Genomic DNA, 21,657 nt, shown 5'->3' with positions numbered 1-21,657 from the left:
TAATGTGAGTGATGGGGAGCAATGGGAAGAAATGGGGAGCAGCAGATGATGCTTTGATTGCTCACCCACTGCTCACCTCCTGCTGTGAGGCCCAGCTCCTAACAGGCTGTGGACTGGTATTGGTTTGTGACCCGGGGATTGGGGACCTCTGTTCTAGAGTAATGTGATGTCAAGCAAATAGAGTAAGTTAATAAAAAGCAGCATCTGATTCCCAAGGCCAAGGATTTGATTACACTAATGGTGACTGGCCTGCTAGAAGTTGTAGACTGCATTAACATATTAATGTTCCTGTGACTCAGGGGTATTGCCTGTTCTTGGTGACATGGTATAAGAAATTCTCCCTGAAAATACCAATGCTGTGATATGCCAGCCACAAATTATGCCTCTCTTTGTTAGGGTAATTATGAGATCATAGGTGCTAAGTAGATGCCAGAGCCTGAACTGTAACATATACCAGTGTGAAAATTATTGAACTGGGAGCCTTCAGAGTCTGAGAACTAACCTGTTCCCTGCTTTGTACATCTTCTGAGTGTGAAGTTCTCTGTGTTGAGAAAGCTAGGAATAGGACTGGCTTGTGGCCAAGGCATCATGGTTTTGAGATCCAGAAGGTGGGCCCTCATCCAATTCTAGAAATTTGATTGTCTCGTCTTCCTCCCTGTCCCCAGAGGCCACACTGATATTTGCCAAGGAGCATCCAGCATGCAGGGAAGTGCAGGCTGAGGTGGGGGTGAACACCATGCTAAGCTGTGAGGTAGCCCTGGCCCAGACAGAGGTGATATGGTTCAAGGAGGGAAAGAAACTGAGTTCAAGCTCAAAAGTGTGTGTGGAGGCCAAGGAAGGGCTGCACCCCGAGGCTGGTGGCGCATCAGGTAGGCAAGGTAGATGCTGGGTGAATACAGCTGAGAGGCCAGGGGCTGAAAGATCTCCTTCCACCTCAACATCACAGGTGGGTTCCTTGAGGTCCTTCTTATGTTCCTCAGCTTAATTATTAGGGAGTAGGGGTGTGTGGTCATGCCACCTAAAAGTGTGTTTTCTCACAAAACTTACCACATAGCAGCTAGCGGGTATTAATTACATGCCAAGGGCCAGATTTTATGAAGTGATTCTTGTCTTTTTACTTGTCTAAACTTCACAACCACCTTGGGAAGAGGAATTCTGATTATTCCCATTTTAAGATAAGGCACAAGGAAATTCCATAACTTGCCAAAGTTCACATAGCCAGAGAATTACAGAGCCAGGATTTAGGCCCAATATTCTGAGGGCTATTTTCTCTGGTTATCAAATTACAGTTTAACAATCCCCTGCCCATATTTAAAAAAAAATTTTTTAAGAGACTATTCCACTGTCTTCCAGATTCCATGTATTTTTTTGGAATATCTACTGTCATATATATTATGTTCCCTCAAGGGTCATTTTTTTCTTTTCCTGTTGTTTTTAAGGTATTGTGTTTGATTTTGATTTTCAGCAGTTTACATTGATGAATCTAAGTGTGATTTTCTTTGTATTCATCCTGGTTAGGGTTGCAGAGCATTTTGAGTCTGTGGAGTTTTGTCTTTCCTCAACCATAGAGTGTGGTTTCTCACATGTCTCATATGTATCTCTCTTTCTCTCCACCTCTTAATTTTTTTTCTCTCTCTGCTTTAGTCTGGATATTTTCTTTAGATCTGTCTTCCAATCCACTAATTTTCTATTCTTCTATATCTAATCTGTTGTCAAACCCATTTATAGTGTGTTTACTTTCAGTTATTGTATTTTCCAGTTTCATAATTTCCATTTGTTTAATTTCTTATAGATTCTATAGATTCTAGACTCTGTAGTAAAATTTTTGTATTTGATATATTTTCTTTTCTTTCACATTAAAGAAGTATTATCATGGTTATATCCTGGTCTGATCATCTGATATTGCTTTTTTTTGGATTTCTATTCACTCTTGTCCTTGACATGCCAGTGAATTTTCAGTTGACTGTCAGACATCGTTTGAGAAAACTTTTTGAATATGGATGATGTTATCTTACTTCAGACAGAGGGTCAGTATTTCCTTTGCTAGGGAGGGAGAGAACAACTAAGAACTTTAGTCTATTCAAGGACTGCACTCACTCAATGCTGCATTACAGTTTTGATCAGGGTCATCTATCTCTGGTTTGCCCCCATTCCTGGGCATAGTCCTCCAAGGATTTCTACAGAGACTTGGGGTATGGAGGGGGGTCTCTTTTCAGGCAGACACTCAACTCTAATCTTTGTCTCTCTGGTAATGCAAGGTGCTAAAAAGTCTGCTATAGTTTTCAGAGGTTTTCTGCTTGGCTTCGTAGTCTCCTGGACCATGCAGTTGTGGAGCTCATCAAACATCTTGAGGGGAATGTGGCTGAGTGTGGGGCTCAATTCTACAAGATCTCTTTTTCCTGGAGGCTTGGCTCCTCAATCTCTAACTATCTTTCTGCTTACACAAGGTATACATAGCCTGACCAGGTTTCCTGTTTCGTAGTAGCAGCCCTATGCCTTTTAGTGTCATGCTGTACTAAGGAACAGCAGTGTCCAGAGGAGAAAATCAGATGCCCAGTGTGGTTCCAAAAGTGCAGTTCCCTTTTACCTTCCTCACTCACTTCACATCTATCCTTCTAGGAGAGCCCTGGCCCTAGCTCTCATCTCCGTTAGAATGACTCCCCTCAGCTTTCATCAAAGCTGCCTCCCTTTTATCATTTAGCACTTCACCTAAACATTACTCCTTACCAAGATTTTCTCTGACCACCAAATCTAAGTCACTGTCAGTCCCTTCTCTCTAGCACATCACTCTTATTTCATCACAGCATTGACCGTAGCATTAAATCATTGTCATGTTTGTTTGTTTTTCCTCAGTAGAAGGTAAGATCTGTAAGAACAGAGACTGTGTTACTCACGTTTCCAGCTATGGTATAACATTCCCAGCACCACCATAGTGCCTGCAGATAATGGGCCCTCCACTGACATTAGTTGCATCAGTGATTGAATGAATGAATGAATGAATGCATATACAGCATGGACTCTCTGAGATCCTATATGTATTTATAGATATAGGGGATACAAGTGCACACAACCCAACCTGCCTGCCAGAGGTGACTGTCACATGGGAAAGACAATGAACTAGCTGTGACAGATGCTAGAATAACTTTGGCCACTTTCCTCTAGCCTTAGGAATTGACCTTGTGTCAGAACATCACCAAAATGTACACTTGAGATATTTGTTTGTAAACACAACTCTACACCTTCCTGGGCACATGGCATCACTGGCTCCAAGGAGAAACTTTACTGAACTCTTAAGTTTTGGTCTCACAGGCTGGTATCAGCTTTGTGTCTCTGACACTGTGTATCCCTTTCTGTGCCCAGAGTCCTCTGTGGTGTTTATCAAGGGACAGCCAGCACATAAAGAGGTGCAGGCCGTGGTGGGGGCCAGCACCACACTGAGCTGCGAGGTGGCCCAGGCCCAGACAGAGGTGATGTGGTACAAGAACAGGAAGAAGCTGAATTCGAGCTCAAAAGTGCATGTGGAGGCCAAGGGCTGCACCCGGAGGCTGGTGGTGCAGCAGGTGAGCAAGGCAGACGCCGGGGAGTACAGCTGCGAGGCCGGGGGCCAGAAGGTCTCCTTCCACCTGGATGTCACAGGTCAGTCCTTGGAGGTAGTAACTTAGCCTTGTGTGGAGGTGATGGGACTGGCTTGCATCCCCCAACAGACCCGATGATCTTCCCACTAGACTTCATCTCATTTAGCCTTCCGTCCTCCCACCTCCCATTTTCATACCCATGGCTGGACCAAGGGAGGCTGGATGGGTAGGCTGTGAACAGAAGGGATAATGGTGTTCCTATAAACCCTGAGTGGTGTTTCTACACAGTAATGCACAGTCTTCAGTTCCCAGCATCTGCCCAGAACCTTCTGGGTATTCCTTGGTGTCTGGGACTCTGGTTCTGTCTTGCACTTGGGGTCTGAGGTAGGCCAGATGTCTTTTAACTGTGGGTATGTGAATTTGCTCCTCCTGGATGTCCTGACAGCTCCTAGATGCCATCACCTAGCAACGCATGTGGGTTCACACTAGGGAGAGATGTTTGAATTTCATTAAACCAGGACAAGGGGAAATTTCTGCCACACAGTCATACTTGGATTTATCTCAAGACTGAACTATGGATTATCAAAGTTTTAGGTGTTCTGAACACTCTTTCTTCCTTGCACATGGATATAGAAGTTATCTGTGCATCTACATGTAACAAAATCTAGATCCATTTTCCTTGCAATATGTGTGCAGAGTAAACAGAGACCAGAGGGTTGGTTGATACGTGCCTGAGATATGCACATGTGAGGTCTGGAATTCTCTTTTCAAAGCAGATACTGATTTCCTTTTGTTTTCTGTTAGAACATTCTATGTCAGAATTCCCCATGGAGTCTGATTTATAGATTTAGACTTGGAGAGGAATAGTAGCTTCTCCTATACCAGCATGTATATATCTTTTAAGAATGGTATTTTAGAAGAATATGACAATATTTTTTCATGGCAATAAGTGTGAAAGTTTTGACAAATTGATCAGATTCTTAGAAAACTATATAAAAAGTGACACAAGAAACATTCAACAACTCAGGTAGTCCTATAATCTTTTTTTTTTTTGCGGTACGCGGGCTTCTCACTGCTGTGGCCTCTCCCATTGCGGAGCACAGGCTCCGGACGTGCAGGCTCAGCGGCCATGGCTCACGGGCCTAGCCGCTCCGCGGCATGTGGGATCTTCCCAGACCGGGGCACGAACGCATGTCCCCTGTATCGGCAGGCAGACTCTTAACCACTGCGCCACCAGGGAAGCCCAGTCCTATAATCTTTTAAATAATTGGAACCATAATGATAAATCTTCTCATAGAGAAAGATCTAAGCCCAGTAGTTCCACTGGTAAATTATATGAAATACTTTGGAAAGAAAACCCATGTTCATGGATATTCTTCTAGAAAATAGAAAAAGGAGATAAACAGTCTCTGATTTGTTTCATGTAGATAGCATAACATTGATACAAATATCTGACAAAAAAATTGTAAGAATTAAAATTACAGACCACCTATTATGGATATCAAGGCCAATATCTGAAACAAAATATTATCAAAATAAATTTAACAATATATTAAGAGGAAAATTGGTAATACACCGTGATAAAAGTCATAGTCCAGAAATGCAAGGCTGTTCAAACACTAGAAACATTAGCAAAGCAATCTGTTCATGACATGCAGAATAAAGTATTTGGTAAGATTTGGCATTATAAATACAGAAGAAAAGTTTAATAAAGTTGGCATCAATTCATGACATAAAATTCTTAACAAATTATAAATAAAACAGTTTGTAATCTGATAAATGATGCTGCAGACAAACCAGCTAATCTGCACACAAAAAAGTGAAAGTTTGAAAGTTTGTCTGTGAGATAGCAAACCAGACAAGGAAGCCAACTGTTACTGCTTTTAATCAACATTGTACAACAGAGATAGGAGGAAAAGAAAGTAAAAGACAGAAACGTGTGAAGAAACAAAAGTTGAATTCATGGATAATATGATTAATCCAAAGGATAAATTATGAGACTTAATAAGATAGCTGAGAATGATTACCATGTAAAAAAATCAATATGAAGAAAACACTTCTACGGCTACATAGTAGCAACAAACATCTGGAAAATGAAATTTTTAAAAGAGTTACAATAGCATCAAAAGAATCATTTTCTAATTCCAAGTCTAATAAAGGGTGGTGAGAAGCTCTGTGTGTGGGGGGGAATTATTAAAAATGTTTTGAGAGACAGTAAAGAAGTTCTAAATAGTTGGGTAGAAATCCAGGGAAGAATAAAAAATGTTCAATACCAATTAAAATCCAAACAAATGTTTGTTTAGTGGGGGTTGTGGAAATTCAGAAGTAAATTGCTAAGACCATGTACAGTCAATACACTATTGAAGAAGAGCAAAAAGTGAGTTATTTGCTATACCAATATCAAGATTGTTATAAAGCTACAGTAATGAATACAATAGTGTCTCATTGCAAGGATAGATACACAGACCAAAGGACCAGAGTAGTGATCTCCGACACAAATCTGCACATGAATGGATGCCCACATTCCCCTGCTCCTTTTTCTTAAAAAAAATGTGGAATCATGCAAGGAGTAGAGACAACATGGTTTTAATAAATGACACTTAAACCATTTAACCATATAGGAAAACGATTAGGCCAGTAATTCATATCCCCCATGGTCAACTCATGTTGGGTTAAACACCACAGAATAGAAGGGAAAATCATAAAACCCTTAGATGATAACATAGATGGTTTTAATTACCTCAGACTAAAGAATGATTTCTTTCTTTTTTAAAATAAATGATTAAGAAAAATTTTATTTATTATTTTTGTCTTCGTTGCTCCATGTAGGCTTTCTCTAGTTGCGGCGAGCTGGGGCTACTCTTCACTGTGGTGTGCGGGCTTCTCACTGCGGTGGCTTCTCTTGTTGTTTAGCATGGGCTCTAGGTGTGCAGGCTTCAGTAGTTGTGACTCTCAGGCTCAGTAGTTGTGGCTCACGGGCTCTAGAGAGCAGGCTCAGCAGTTGTGGTGCACGGGCTTAGTTGCTCTGTGGCATGTGGGGTCTTCCCGGACCAGGGCTCGAACCTGTGTCCCCTGCATTGGCAGGTGGATTCTTAACCACTATACCACCAAGGAAGTCCCAAAGAATGACTTCGTAAAATACAAGTGCACTAATCATAATGAAAAAAATTTGACATATTTGACTACCTTAAAACTAAATATGTATTGATAGATTCATCAGAAGATAGCATGAAGTACTGAAAAGGCAAACCACACAGATGTGGAAGACATTTAGAACACAAACACTTGTCAGTGCCTAGCATTCGTATGTATAAAAATGTCCTTAAAGTGAACATACAAATGGCAGACAGTGCTATTAAAAATAGGGCAAAAACGTTGAACAGTGACACCACAGAAGAGCAAACACTGATGACCAAAAACATCAGAAATGGGTCTTTATTTTGAATCATCACAAAAAATGCAAAAGAGTGCCACAGGAGGTACATTTCACTCCCACCAGACTGCTGACAATGAGAGTAGGTGAGGGTAGCACTTCAGCAAACCTCATTCACTGCAGATGAGAACATGCCCTGCACTTTCCTGTGGGAAAAGACTCTGGCCTCATCTAGGAGGGATGAGGAATGCACCCATAATGACCCCACAGTTTCTGTCCTAGAAGAATTGTGCAAAGAGGAAGTTTATGAGTATCCCCATCAGATGCTTGTACCAAGTAACAATACGAAAAACTTAAATCGTACTAGTAATTCCCACAACACAGAAAAGTGAACTCGTGGTGGGGTAGAAACCCAGTGTAAAGGTAAAAACAAAAAACCCCACTGATGATACTGTGGTTTCTTTAAAGATTTAGGTAAGGAAACATTTGTAAATAGAACACAAATGCTCTAAACTGAAAGGGCTGAAATGGACATCGCTGAAACTATTGAAGGGAAAAATTTTGATTCATCAGAGGACTTGATCACACAGTGAAAATGTGAGTCCCACAGTTAGGAATAACCTTGAAAGCTAGCAATCTTTCCTTCTCTAGTATTTCAATGCATAAAGAGTGCCTAGAGATGGAGAGAACAGAGAGCCTACTATTGGTGAGTGGGCAAAAATTTGAATAGTGTCACCAGGAAGAAAAAAGAGTAATGGAGACCCCAGTCATTTGGGGAAGGAGCTCAGCTTCTTTATTCCTCAGACAATGGAAAGGAAAGCCATGGGGAGGTGCCAGCACTCCCCCAAGATTGCCACAAGTTGACCATACTAAGTGTAGGCCAGGGCCCTAAACCTCACTGATTTCCATGGACTGCAGATGCAAAGTTCCTTGCTTAGGTGTATGGAGAAGACTGTGGCCCCACCTGGGAAGGACTGAGAACACTTGCGTGTGATCCCACAGATGCCATGAGCAGGGGAGAATTCTCTTCCAAAGGCACACCCTCCCCCCACCTCCCCACTCCCCGGACCAACTCACGCAGACCAAGGGGAGAATGCGTCACTTGTGTTACTTGTCGTTGAGAAAGGCAGGGGGCCTTCTGCGGGGCACACGGCTGGTGCAGAGCCTGGAGAAGTCTCCAGCTTGGCCCCTGCCCCACCTCTGCACCCCTCGCACCCGCCTGGCCCACGGCTCCCCACGCAGGTCTCTTTTGCCCAGGGCTGCTTTCCTGACTGAGATGGTGTCCTTGACCCGTGTATCCCTCCCTGTCCCCAGAGCCCAAGGAGGTGTTTGCCAAGGAGCAGCCGGCACGCAGTGAAGTGCAGGCCGTGGCGGGGGCCAGTGCCACACTGAGCTGCGAGGTGGCCCAGGCCCAGACGGAGGTGACGTGGTACAAGGATGGAAAGAAGCTGAGTTCGAGCTCGAAAGTGCGTTTGGAGGCCACGGGCCGAGGGCGGCAGCTGGTGGTGCAGCAGGCGGGCAAGGCAGACGCGGGGGAGTACAGCTGCGAGGCCGGGGGCCAGAGGGTCTCCTTCCACCTCGATGTCACAGGTCAGTCCTGGAGGAGGATACTAAGCTAGCGTATTTGGAGGTGATGAGGGGATGGTCTTGCGGCCTCCACAGACGGGTGTTCACTCGCCTGTAGCCTCCCAGTCTTCCACGTCCCACATTTATAGCTATCTTTCCCCGGGGGAGAATGGATGGAGAATGTGGGCGTGGAAGGAAGAGGGGCCATTTGTGTCCACCTGTTTACATGCGGTAAGGCCCAGTCACAGTGTCTTAGCACCTGCCCAGAGACTTCCTGTTGTTTCTGGTATCGGGACCCTGGCTCTCCCTAATGCTTGGGGTCTGTGGTAGGCCTGGGGATATGTGACTTTCCTCCCCTGGTACTTCTTTCCTGACACCTACCACATGGCTCATGCCAGGTCTTGGGTTGCCAGATGGGGTTTCAATTTCATTGATCGCAGATTAGTGGAGATGTTGGCCCACCAGTCCCGCTTGCAATTATCTTAGGAGTGAATTTTTGATGATCAGATTTGAGGTTTCTGCAACGCCCTTCCTTCAATTTCCTGAATAGGGAAGCTCCGGTTGCCTGTAGGCAGCAGAAGATAGGCCAAGTATGTTGTCATGACCTTGCAAAGGGAGGAAGAAAGGAGGATTGGAACAGAGTCCTCTGTGCTGTTTAGGGTGATCTTCAATTCAATAGGATTTTGCCTTTGTCTTCAAACAGTTTGGATGCTGCGGGTCAGTATTCCCCGTGGCATTAGTGAAACAGTTAAATGGGCACAATTGTATCATGTTTGTAATTCCAGGTCTGATAAAAGTTGCTACGAGACTATGTGGGGAAATTGGTACACATTCTTGAGAGAGAGTCAGAGGTTTCCATCGACGGACAGTAATCTGAGGAGAAAAATCAGAGATGTTGATTAACAATGAAAATCTAAGCAAATTTGTATTTTGGGTGGTCGGGTGGTAGAATAGCAGGCAGATTCCAAAGGCAAGGTACAGCCAATGTGCTATTTGCTTGCAGAAGCGCGGTGGGAGCCCTTCCTGGGAGCCGTTGTCAAGAACGATTGTGAGGCTATATAGTTTTCAACATAAGGGGATCCCAGTGCGGCGATATTTACTGCATCAGAGGAACGTAGTAGTGAGGTCAGAAATAGCTCCTTGCAGCAGTGGTTTCCTGTACCACCACGGAGAAATCCCCCCTCCGCCCATCTTGCAGCCCCCTCCCTGCCGTCACAATTTCGTCTGTTGCTGTGCTGTCTGTGTTGAGAAGTCGAGGAGGGATGTTGTCTTCATAAATAGTGCTTGGACCCCTTACCCATAGGGAAAAATTAAACTGTACTGACAATTCACAGCACACACAAAAGTACACTCGTGCTGAGTTAGAAACCTTAGTGTTAAAAGGTACAAACCAAAAGACAGTCCGGTGATACCGTGGTTTCGTTAAAGACCGAAGGTAAAGGAAGATTTCTTAAATGGAACACAAATGCTCCAAACTGAAAGCGTGAATGGACATCGGTGACACTATTGAAGGGAAAAACTGATTCATCAGAGAATTCGATCACATAGTGAAAATGGGAGTCCCACAGCTGGGAATAACCTTGAAAGCTAGCAATCTGTCCTTCTCTAGTATTTCAATGCATAAAGAGTGCCCTGAGATGGAGAGAAGAGAGAGCCTACTGTTGGTGAGTGGGCAAAAATTTGAATAGTGGCACCAGGAAGAACAAAAGAGTAATGGGGACGCCAGTCATTCTGGGAAAGGTGCTCAGCTTCTTTATTCCTCAGACAATGGAAAAGAAAACCACGGGGAGGTGCCAGCACTCCCACCAGATTGCCACAAGTTGACCATACTAGGTGTAGGCCAGGGCACCGAGCCTCAGTGATTTCCATGGACTGCAGGTACAATGTTCCCTGCTGAGGCATATGGAAAAGACTGTGGCCCTATCTGGGAAGGTTTGGGAACACATGCGTGTGACCCCAGAGATGCCACGAGCAGGGGAAAAGTCTCTTCCAAAAGCACACCCTCCCCCCACGCCCCCAACCCCTGGACCAGCTCACGCGGACCTGGGGGAGAATGAATCACTTGTGTTACTTGTCGCTGAGAAAGGCAGGGGGCCTTCTGCGGGGCACACGGCTGGTGGAGAGCCTGGAGAGGTCTCCAGCTTGGCCCCCGCCCCACCTCTGCACCCCTTGCACTCGCCCGTTCCATGGCTCCCCACTTCCCTCTCCTTTGTCCGGGGCTGGCTTCCTGACTGAGATGGTGTCCTTGACCCGTGTATCCCTCCCTGTCCCCAGAGCCCAAGGTGGTATTTGCCAAGGAGCAGCCGACACACAGTGAAGTGCAGGCCGTGGCGGGGGCCAGTGCCACGCTGAGCTGCGAGGTGGCCCAGGCCCAGACGGAGGTGACGTGGTACAAGGATGGAAAGAAGCTGAGTTCGAGCTCGAAAGTGCGTGTGGAGGCCACGGGCCGAGGGCGGCGGCTGGTGGTGCAGCAGGCGGGCAAGGCAGACGCGGGGGAGTACAGCTGCGAGGCCGGGGGCCAGAGGGTCTCCTTCCACCTCGATGTCACAGGTCAGTCCTGGAGGAGGATACTAAGCTAACCTATTTGGAGGTGATGAGGGGACGGTCTTGCGGCCTCCACAGACGGGTGTTCACTTGCCTGTAGCCTCCCAGTCTTCCACGTCCCACATTTATAGCCATTTTTGCCCTGGGGAGTATGGATGGAGAGTGTGGGCGTGGCAGGAAGAGGGGCCATTTGTGTCCACCTGTTTCCATGCAGTAAGGCCCAGTCAGAGTGTCTTAGCACCTGCCCAGAGACTTCCTGTTGTTCCTGGTATCGGGACCCAGGCTCTCCCTAATGCTTGGGGTCTGTGGTAGGCCTGGGGATATGTGACTTTCCTCCCCTGGTACTTCTTTCCTGACACCTACCTCATGGCTCATGCAAGGTCTTGGGTTGCCAGATGGGGTTTCAATTTCATTGATCGCAGATTAGTGGAGATGTTGGCCACCCAGTCCCGCTTGGAATTATCTTAGGAGTGAACTTTGGATGAACAGATTTGAGGTTGCTGGGCCACCCTTCCTTCAATTTCCTGGATAGGGAAGCTCCGGTTGCCTGTAGGCAGCAGAAGATAGACCAAGTATGTTGTCATGACCTTGCAAAGGAAGAAAGAAAGGAGGATTGGAACAGAGTCCTCTGTGCTGTGTAGGGTGATCGTCTTAAATGCAATAGGATTTTGCCTTTGTCTTCAAACAGTTTGGAGGCTGTGGGTCAGTATTCCCCGTGGAGTTATATTGATTAATTTAGGAACAGAAAGGAAAACGTCGCTACTGCCCCATCAGTCTGCTTTGCTAATGAGGAGTGAGTGAACTAGCAGCAGACTCTGACTGGCAAAGCAGTCTTTATTTCGTTGCACTTTCCTAAAGGTTAGTGAGTGTCTCTGCCTCGTGGCTGGAACATAGGGCAGTCTAAGAAATCAGGTTACTCGTCTTCTGTGAAGAGAGCCTTAATGCTGAGTAGGGGTGGGCTGTAAATCCACATTGACTCTTAGGTGCCAACCCATAAGTCTTTGAGACCGTGCGACCATAGCTTTATTTATGGGTGTGTATAGATAGCCCAGATCCGAGAAGGCATTTCTGTAAAATGTGGCATTCGGAGCGTATTAGAGAGTGTTCTAAGATAAAAGCTTTGAAAAGTTGTGAAGTTTGACTAAATCCTGGACAACTGTATGAAAACTGACACAAGAAGATGTAGAAAACTCAAAGAGTTGTGTGACTTGTCAATCAGTAGGACCAATAGTGAAAAATCTTCCCAGGAACTACCTTGTAGTTCTCTGGTACAGTCTACAAACTATCCTGGAAAGCTGTTATTCCATGCTTGTGGAGATGGTCTTAGAGATAGAAAAAGGAGATGCACTCCATAAGTCTCTTTAAATTCAGAACATAACATCGATGCATACTAGAATCACTGAAGAAAGGCAGGAAGGATGAATGAAATTCCAGACGTATGTATTGCAAATATCACAGCCAAAATCATAAATGAATTGTTAGCAAAAGGAATTCAGCCATGCGTCCACGGGGTGGAGTCAGTGATCAGAGTCCTAGTCCAGGATTGCATGTTGTGTTGAAGGTTGGCAAAGTTAAAATATATAAAGCATGGCATTAAGAGATTGAATGCAAAAGGATGTGGTCCTCTGAACAAGTAGAGAATCAAATGGTTGATGAAATTTGATCATCCCAAATCCAGGCAAAAAATGTGAGAAAAGTGAGTACCAGTTCCTGCCACATAATGCTTAAAATACTGTACAAAAGTGTTTCTGGGCCGTCCTGGTAGCGCAGTGTTTGAGAGACTACCTGCCGATGCAGGGGACACGGGTTTGTGCTCCAGTCCGGGAAGATCACACATGCCGCGGAGTGGCTGGGCCCATGAGCCATGGCCGCTGAGCCTGAGCGTCCGGATCCTGTGATCTGCACCGGGATAGGCCACAACAGTGAGAGGCCTGTGTACCGCAAAAAAAAGGGCTGTTTTTTTAACTTTATAATAAAATTCCTCCAACAACAACAACATCAACAACAAGAGCAGGATCCCACTTAACGTGTCCCTGGAAATCTTTGATGTGACGGAGAACACACGTGGGCCTCTGTAGCCACTGAGCGGATTCAGGAGGACCATAAAATCACTGGCAAAGGGTTTAGAAAAACTCAAGGTAGAATTTGCTGATGATGTGATTATCAACTCAGACAATCCGATGGATAAATTATTAGGCTGTGTACGATTGTTGAGTAAGATTAGGGTGTAAGAGAATGAACATGCAGAAGACATTTCCACAGCCATGTCCTGGTGAGAAATGCTTGGCAAGTGAAACTAATGTGAAAGAGTTAAAAAGGCACATTTGTATCATGTTTCTAATTCCAGGTCTGATAAACGATGCTACGAGACTATGTGGGGAAATTAGTACACATTCTTGAGAGAGAGTCAGAGGTTTCCATCGACGGACAGTAATCTGAGGAGAAAAATCAGAGATGTTGATTAACAATGAAAATAAAAGCAAATTTGTGTTTTGGGTGGTCGGATGGTAGAATAGCAGGCAGATTCCAAAGACAAGGTACAGCCAATGTGCTATTTGCTTGCAGAAGCGCGGTGGGAGCCCTTCCTGGGAGCCATTGTCAAGAACGATTGTGAGGCTATATAGTTTTCAAGATAAGGCGATCCCAGTGCAGCAATATTTACCGCATCAGAGGAACGTAGTAGTGAGGTCAGCAAGAGCTCCTTGCAGCAGAGGTTTCCTGCACCACCATGGAGAAATCCCCCCTCCGCCTGTCTCGCAGCCCCCTCCCCGCTGCCACAATTTCATCTGTTGCTGTGCTGTCTGTGTTGAGAAGTCGAGGAGGGATGTTGTCTTCATAAATAGTGCTTGGACCACTTACCCATAAGGAAAAATTAAACTGTACTGACAATTCACACCACACACAAAAGTACACTCGTGGCGGGTTAGAAACCTCAGTGTTAAAAGGTACAAACCAAAACATGGTCCAGTGATACCATGGTTTCTTTAAAGACCGAAGGTAAGGGAAGATTTCTTAAATGGAACACAAATGCTACAAAATCAAAGCGCTGAAATGGACATCGGTGACACTACTGCAGGGAAAATCTTTGATTCATCAGAGGACTCGATCAAACGGTGAAAATGCGAGTCCCACAGTTGGGGAATAATATTGAAAGCTAGCAATCTGCCCTTCTCTAGTATTTCAATGCATAAAGAGTGCCTAGAGAAGAATGGAGAGAAGAGAGAGCCTACTATTGGTGAGTGGGCAAAAATTTGAATAGTGTCACCAGGAAGAAGAAAAGAGTAATGGGGACCCCAGTGTACGGGGAAAGGTGCTCATCTTCTTTATTCCTCAGAGAATGGAAAAGAGAACCATGGGGAGGTGCCAGCACTCCCACCAGATTGCCACAACTTGACCGTACTATGTGTAGGCCAGGGCACTGAGCCTCAGTGATATCCATGGACTGTAGGTGCAAAGTTCCCTGCCTAGATGTATGAAGAAGACTGTGGCCCCATCTGGGAAGGTTTGGGAACACTTGCGTGTGATTCCGCAGATGCCATGAGCAGGGGAGAAGTCTCTTCCAAAAATGCACTCTCCCGGCACCACCCCACCCCCCAGACCAGCTCACACGGACCCGGGGGAGAACACATCACTTGTGTTACTTTTCGCTGAGAAAGGCAGGGGGCCTTCTGCGGGGCACACGGCTGGTGCAGAGCCTGGAGAAGTCTCCAGCTTGGCCCCGGCCCCACCTCCGCACCCCTCGCACCCGCCTGGCCCACGGCTCCCCACGCAGGTCTCTTTTGCCCAGGGCTGCTTTCCTGACTGAGATGGTGTCCTTGACCCGTGTATCCCTCCCCGTCCCCAGAGCCCAAGGAGGTGTTTGCCAAGGAGCAGCCGGCACGCAGTGAAGTGCAGGCCGTGGCGGGGGCCAGTGCCACGCTGAGCTGCGAGGTGGCCCAGGCCCAGACGGAGGTGACGTGGTACAAGGATGGAAAGAAGCTGAGTTCGAGCTCGAAAGTGCGTGTGGAGGCCACGGGCCGAGGGCGGCGGCTGGTGGTGCAGCAGGCGGGCAAGGCAGACGCCGGGGAGTACAGCTGCGAGGCCGGGGGCCAGAGGGCCTCCTTCCACCTGGATGTCACAGGTCAGTCCTGGAGGAGGATACTAAGCTAGCGTGTTTGGAGGTGATGAGGGGACTGTCTTGCGGCCGACAGACGGGTGTTTGCTTTCCTGTAGCCTCCCAGTATTCCACCTCCCACATTTATAGCCATTTTGCCCAGGGGAGGATGGTTGGAGAGTGTGGGCGTGGCAGGAAGAGGGGCCATTTGTGTCCACCTGTTTCCATGCGGTAAGGCCCAGTCACAGTGTCTTAGCACCTGCCTAGAGCCTTCCTGTTGTTCCTGGTATCGGGATCCTGGCTGTCCCTGATGCGTGGGGTCTGAGGTAGGCCTGGGGATATGTGAGTTTCCTTCCATGGTACTTCTTTCCTGACACCTACCACATGGCTCATGCCAGGTCTCAGGTTGCCAGATGGGGTTTCAATTTCATCGATCGCAGATTAGTGGAGATGTTGGCCACCCAGTCCCGCTTGGAATTATCTTAGGATGAACTTTGGATGATCAGAGTTGAGGTTTCTGGGATGGCCTTCCTTCATTTTCCTGAATATGGAAGCTCCGGTTGCCTGTAGGTAGCAGAAGATAGGCGAAGTTTGTTGTCACGGTCTTGCAAAGGGAGGAAGAAAGGAGGATTGGAACAGAGTCCTCTGTGCTGTTTAGGGTGATCGTCTTAAATGCAATAGGATTTTGCCTTTGTCTTCAAACAGTTTGGATGCTGTGGGTCAGTTTTCCCCGTGGAGTTATATTGATTATTTTAGGAACAGAAAGGAAAACGTCGCTACTGCCCCATCAGTCTGCTTTGCTAATGAGGAGTGAGTGAACTAGCAGCAGACTCTGACTGGCAAAGCAGTCTTTATTTCGTTGCACTTTCCTAAAGGTTAGTGAGTGTCTCTGCCTCGTGGCTGGAACATAGGGCAGTCTAAGAAATCAGGTGACTTGTCTTCTGTGAAGAGAGCCTTAATGCTGAGTAGGGGTGGGCTGCCAATCCACATTGACTCCTAGGTGCCAACCCATAAGTCTTTGAGACCGTGCAACCATAGGTTTATTTATGGGTGTGTATAGATATCCCAGATCCGAGAAGGCATTTCTGTAACATGTGGCATTCGGAGCGAATTAGAGAGTATTCTAAGATAAAAGCTTTGAAAAGTTGTGAAGTTTGACTACATCCTGGATAACTGTATGAAAAGTGACACAAGAAGTTGTAGAAAACTCCAAGAGTTGTATGACTTGTCAATCAGTAGGACCAATAATGAAAAATCTTCCCAAGAACTACCTTGTAGTTCTCTGGTACAGTCTAAAAAACATACTGAAAAACTGTTATTCTATGCTTGTGGAGATGGTCTTAGCGATAGAAAAGGGAGATGCACTCCATAAGTGTGTTTAAGTGCAGAACATAACATCGATGCCTCCCAGAATCGCAGAAGAAACGCATGAAGGAGGAATGAAATGCCAGACGTATATATTGTGAATATCACAGTGAAAATCATAAATGAAATGTTAGCAAAAGGAATCGGCCATGCATCCATAGGGTGGAGATCAGTGATGAGAGTCCTAGTCCAGGATTGCACGTTGGCCTGAATGTTGGCAAAGTTAATATATATAAAGCTTGGCATTAAGAGATTGAATGCAAAAGCTTGTGGTCCTCTGAACAAGTAGAGAATCAAATGGTTGATGAAATTTGATCATCCGAAATCCAGGCAAAAAGTGTGAGAAAACTGAGCACCAGTTCCTGCCATATGATTCTTAGCATACTGTACAAAAGTGTTGTTTTTGTAACGTTATAATAAAATTCCTCCAAGAACAACAACATCAACAACAAGAGCAGGATCCCACTTAACGTGTCCCTGGAAATCTTTGATGTGACGGAGAACACACGTGGGCCTCTGTAGCCACTGAGCGGATTCAGGAGGAGCATAAAATCACTGGCAAAGGGTTTAGAAAAACTCAAGGTAGAATTTGCTGATGATGTGATTATCAACTCAGACAATCTGACGGATCCATTATTAGGCTGTGTACGATTGTTGAGCAAGATTACGGTGTAAGAGAATGAACATGCAGAAGACATTTCCACAGCCAAGTCCTGGCGAGAAACGCTTGGCAAGTGAAACTTTTGTGAAGGACTTAAAATGGCACAACTGTATCATGTTTCTAATTCCAGGTCTGATAAAAGTTGCTATGAGACTATGTGGGGAAATTAGTACACATTCTTGAGAGAGAGTCAGAGGTTTCCGTCGATGGGCAGTAATCTGAGGAGAAAAATCAGAGATGTTGATTAACAATGAAAGTCTAAGCAAATTTGTATTTTGGGTGGTCGGATGGTAGAATAGCAGGCAGATTCCAAAGGCAAGGTACAGCCAATGTGCTATTTGCTTGCAGAAGCGCGGTGGGAGCCCTTCCTGGGAGCCATTGTCAAGAACGATTGTGAGGCTATATAGTTTTCAAGATAAGGGGATCCCAGTGCGGCGATATTTACCGCATCAGAGGAACCTAGTAGTGAGGCCAGAAATAGCTCTTTGCAGCAGTGGTTTCCTGCACTACCACGGACAAATCCCCCCTCCGCCCGTCTTCCAGCCCCCTCTCCGCCACCACAATTTCATCTGATATGGTGCTGCTTGTTTGAGAAGTCGAGGAGGGATGTTGTCTTCATAAATTGTGCTTGGACCCCTGACCCATAGGGAAAAATTAAACTGTACTGACAATTCACACCACACACAAAAGTACACTCATGGTGTGTTAGAAATCTTAGTGTTAAAAGGTACAAACCAAAACATGGTCCGGTGATACCATGGTTTCTTTAAAGACCGAAGGTAAGGGAAGATTTCTTAAATGGAACACAAATGCTCCAAAACCAAAGGGCTGAAATGGACATCGGTGACACTACTGCAGGGAAAATCTTTGTTTCATCGGAGGACTCGATCAAACGGTGAAAATGCGAGTCCCACAGTTGGGAATAACATTGAAAGCTATAGCACTCTGTCTTCTCTAGTATTTCAATGCGTCAAGGGTGCCTAGAGATGAATTGAGAGAAGAGAGAGCCTACTATTGGTGAGTGGGCAAAACTTTGAATAGTGTCACCAGGAAGAAGAAAAGAGTAATGGGGACCCCAGTGTACGGGGAAAGGTGCTCAGCTTCTTTATTCCTCAGACAATGGTAAAGAGAACCACGGGGAGGTGCCAGCACTCCCACCAGATTACCACAACTTTACCGTACTATGTGTATGCCAGGGCACCGAGCCTCAGTGATTTCCATGGACTGCAGGTGCAAAGTTCCCTGCTGAGGCATATGGAAAAGACTGTGGCCCCATCTGGGAAGGTTTGGGAACACTTGCGTGTGACCCCGCAGATGCTATGAGCAGGGGAGAAGTCTATTCAAAAAGCGCACCCTCCCCCCACCCCCCCACCCCCTGGACCAGCTCACGCAGACCTGGGGGAGAATGCATCACTTGTGTTACTTGTCGCTGAGAAAGGCAGGGGGCCTTCTGCGGGGCACACGGCTGGTGCAGAGCCTGGAGAAGTCTCCAGCTTGGCCCCGGCCCCACCTCCGCACCCCTCGCACCCGCCTGGCCCACGGCTCCCCACGCAGGTCTCTTTTGCCCAGGGCTGCTTTCCTGACTGAGATGGTGTCCTTGACCCGTGTATCCCTCCCTGTCCCCAGAGCCCAAGGAGGTGTTTGCCAAGGAGCAGCCGGCACGCAGTGAAGTGCAGGCCGTGGCGGGGGCCAGTGCCACGCTGAGCTGCGAGGTGGCCCAGGCCCAGACGGAGGTGACGTGGTACAAGGATGGAAAGAAGCTGAGTTCGAGCTCGAAAGTGCGTGTGGAGGCCACGGGCCGAGGGCGGCGGCTGGTGGTGCAGCAGGCGGGCAAGGCAGACGCCGGGGAGTACAGCTGCGAGGCCGGGGGCCAGAGGGTCTCCTTCCACCTGGATGTCACAGGTCAGTCCTGGAGGAGGATACTGAGCTAACCTATTTGGAGGTGATGAGGGGACTGTCTTGCGGCCTGACAGACGGGTTTTCACTTGCCTGTAGCCTCCCGGTATTCCACGTCCCACATTTATAGCCATTTTTGCCCAGGGGAGTATGGATGGAGAGTGTGGGCGTGGCAGGAAGAGGGGCCATTTTGTGTTCACCTATTTCCATGCGGTAAGGCCCAGTCACAGTGTGTTAGCACCTGCCCAGAGTCCTCCTGTTGTTCCTGGTATCGGGACCCTGGCTGTCCCTGATGCGTGGGGTCTGAGGTAGGCCTGGGGATATGTGAGTTTCCTTCCATGGTACTTCTTTCCTGACACCAACAACATGGCTCATGCCAGGTCTTGGGTTGCCAGATGGGGTTTAAATTTCATTGATCGCAGATTAGTGGAGATGTTGGCCACCCAGTCCCGCTTGGAATTATCTTAGGATGAACTTTGGATGGTCAGATTTGAGGTTGCTGGGAGGCCCTTCCTTCAATTTCCTGGATAGGGAAGCTCCAGTTGCCTGTAGATGGCAGGAGATAGGCCAAGTTTTTTGTCTCGATCTTGCAAAGGGAGAAAGAAAGGAGAATTGGAAAAGAGTCACCTGTGCTGTTTAGGGTGATCGTCTTAAATGCAATAGGATTTTGCCTTTGTCTTCAAACAGTTTGGATGCTGCGGGTCAGTTTTCCCCGTGGAGTTATATTGATTAATTTAGGAACGGAAAGGAAAACGTCGCTACTGCCCCATCAGTCTGCTTTGCTAATGAGTGAGTGAACTAGCAGCAGACTCTGACTGGCAAAGCAGTCTTTATTTTGTTGCACTTTCCTAAAGGTTAGTGAATGTCTCTGCCTCGTGGCTGGAACATAGGGCAGTCTAAGAAATCAGGTGACTTGTCTTCTGTGAAGAGAGCCTTAATGCTGAGTAGGGGTGGGCTGCCATTCCACATTGACTCCTAGGTGCCAACCCATAAGTCTTTCAGACCGTGCGATCATCGGTTTATTTATGGGTGTGTATAGATATCCCAGATCCGAGAAGGCGTTTCTGTAAAATGTGGCATTCGGAGCGTATTAGAGAGTGTTTTAAGATAAAAGCTTTGAAAAGTTGTGAAGTTTGACTACATCCTGGATAACTGTATGAAAATTGACACAAGAAGTTGTAGAAAACTCCAAGAGTTGTATGACTTGTCAATCAGTAGGATCAATAATGAAAAATCTTCCAAAGAACTACCTTGTAGTTCTCTGGTACAGTCTACAAAATATACTGAAAAACTGTTATTCCATGCTTGTGGAGATGGTCTTAGAGATAGAAAAAGGAGAGGCACTCCATAAGTCTGTTTAAGTGCAGAACATAACATCGATGCATCCCAGAATCACAGAAGAAAACAGGAAGGAGGAATGAAATTCCATACGTATATATTGTGAATATCACAGTGAAAATCATAAATGAAATGTTAGCAAAAGGAATCGGCCATGCATCCATAGGGTGGAGATCAGTGATGAGAGTCCTAGTCCAGGATTGCACGTTGGCCTGAATGTTGGCAAAGTTAATATATATAAAGCTTGGCATTAAGAGATTGAATGCAAAAGCTTGTGGTCCTCTGAACAAGTAGAGAATCAAATGGTTGATGAAATACGATCGTCCGAAATCCAGGCAAAAAGTGTGAGAAAACTGAGCACCAGTTCCCGCCATATGATTCTTAGCATACTGTACAAAAGTGTTGTTTTTTTAACGTTATAATAAAATTCCTCCAAGAACAACAACATCAACAACAAGAGCAGGATCCCACTTAACGTGTCCCTGGAAATCTTTGATGTGACGGAGAACACACGTGGGCCTCTGTAGCCACTGAGCGGATTCAGGAGGAGCATAAAATCACTGGCAAAGGGTTTAGAAAAACTCAATGTGGAATTTGCTGATGATGTGATTATCAACTCAGACAATCTGACGGATCCATTATTAGGCTGTGTACGATTGTTGAGTAAGATTAGGGTGTAAGAGAATGAACATGCAGAAGACATTTCCACAGCTAAGTCCTGGTGAGAAACGCTTGGCAAGTGAAACTTTTGTGAAGGACACAAAAGTTGAAGGACTTAAAATGGCACAATTGTATCATGTTTCTAATTCCAGGTCTGATAAAAGATGCTACGAGACTATGTGGGGAAATTAGTACACATTCTTGAGAGAGAGTCAGAGGTTTCCATCGACGGACAGTAATCTGAGGAGAAAAATCAGAGATGTTGATTAACAATGAAAATAAAAGCAAATTTGTGTTTTGGGTGGTCAGATTGTAGAATAGCAGGCAGATTCCAAAGACAAGGTACAGCCAATGTGCTATTTGCTTGCAGAAGAGCGGTAGGAGCACTTCTTGGGAGCCGTTGTCAAGAATGATCGTGAGGCTATATAGTTTTCAAGATAAGGGGATCCCAGTGTGGCGATATTTATGGCATCAGAGGAACGTAGTAGTGAGGTCAGCAAGAGCTCCTTGCAGCAGTGGTTTCCTGTACCACCACGGAGAAATCTCCCCTCCGCCCGTCTCGCAGCCCCCTCCCCGCCGCCACAAT

General features: G+C 46.2%; 1 protein-coding gene across 2 annotated transcripts in view; it reads left to right on the top strand.

Moving 5' to 3' along the window:
- Window positions 1–21,657, top strand: part of OBSCN (obscurin, cytoskeletal calmodulin and titin-interacting RhoGEF) — a 161,248-nt gene that overhangs the window by 13,988 nt on the left and 125,603 nt on the right. For both annotated transcript variants that reach the window (XM_032626878.1, XM_032626879.1), the window contains exons 8-11: window positions 8,263–8,538; window positions 10,789–11,064; window positions 14,903–15,178; window positions 18,804–19,079. In XM_032626878.1, the coding sequence (XP_032482769.1) occupies window positions 8,263–8,538; window positions 10,789–11,064; window positions 14,903–15,178; window positions 18,804–19,079 (1,104 nt within the window). The remainder of the gene's footprint in view (window positions 1–8,262; window positions 8,539–10,788; window positions 11,065–14,902; window positions 15,179–18,803; window positions 19,080–21,657) is intronic.

The sequence above is a fragment of the Phocoena sinus genome, chromosome 3 (assembly GCF_008692025.1).
Source record: "Phocoena sinus isolate mPhoSin1 chromosome 3, mPhoSin1.pri, whole genome shotgun sequence".
Classification (NCBI taxonomy): domain Eukaryota; kingdom Metazoa; phylum Chordata; class Mammalia; order Artiodactyla; family Phocoenidae; genus Phocoena; species Phocoena sinus.
Note: the sequence above shows the minus strand (reverse complement) of the source record. Positions and strands in the feature narration are given on the sequence as shown.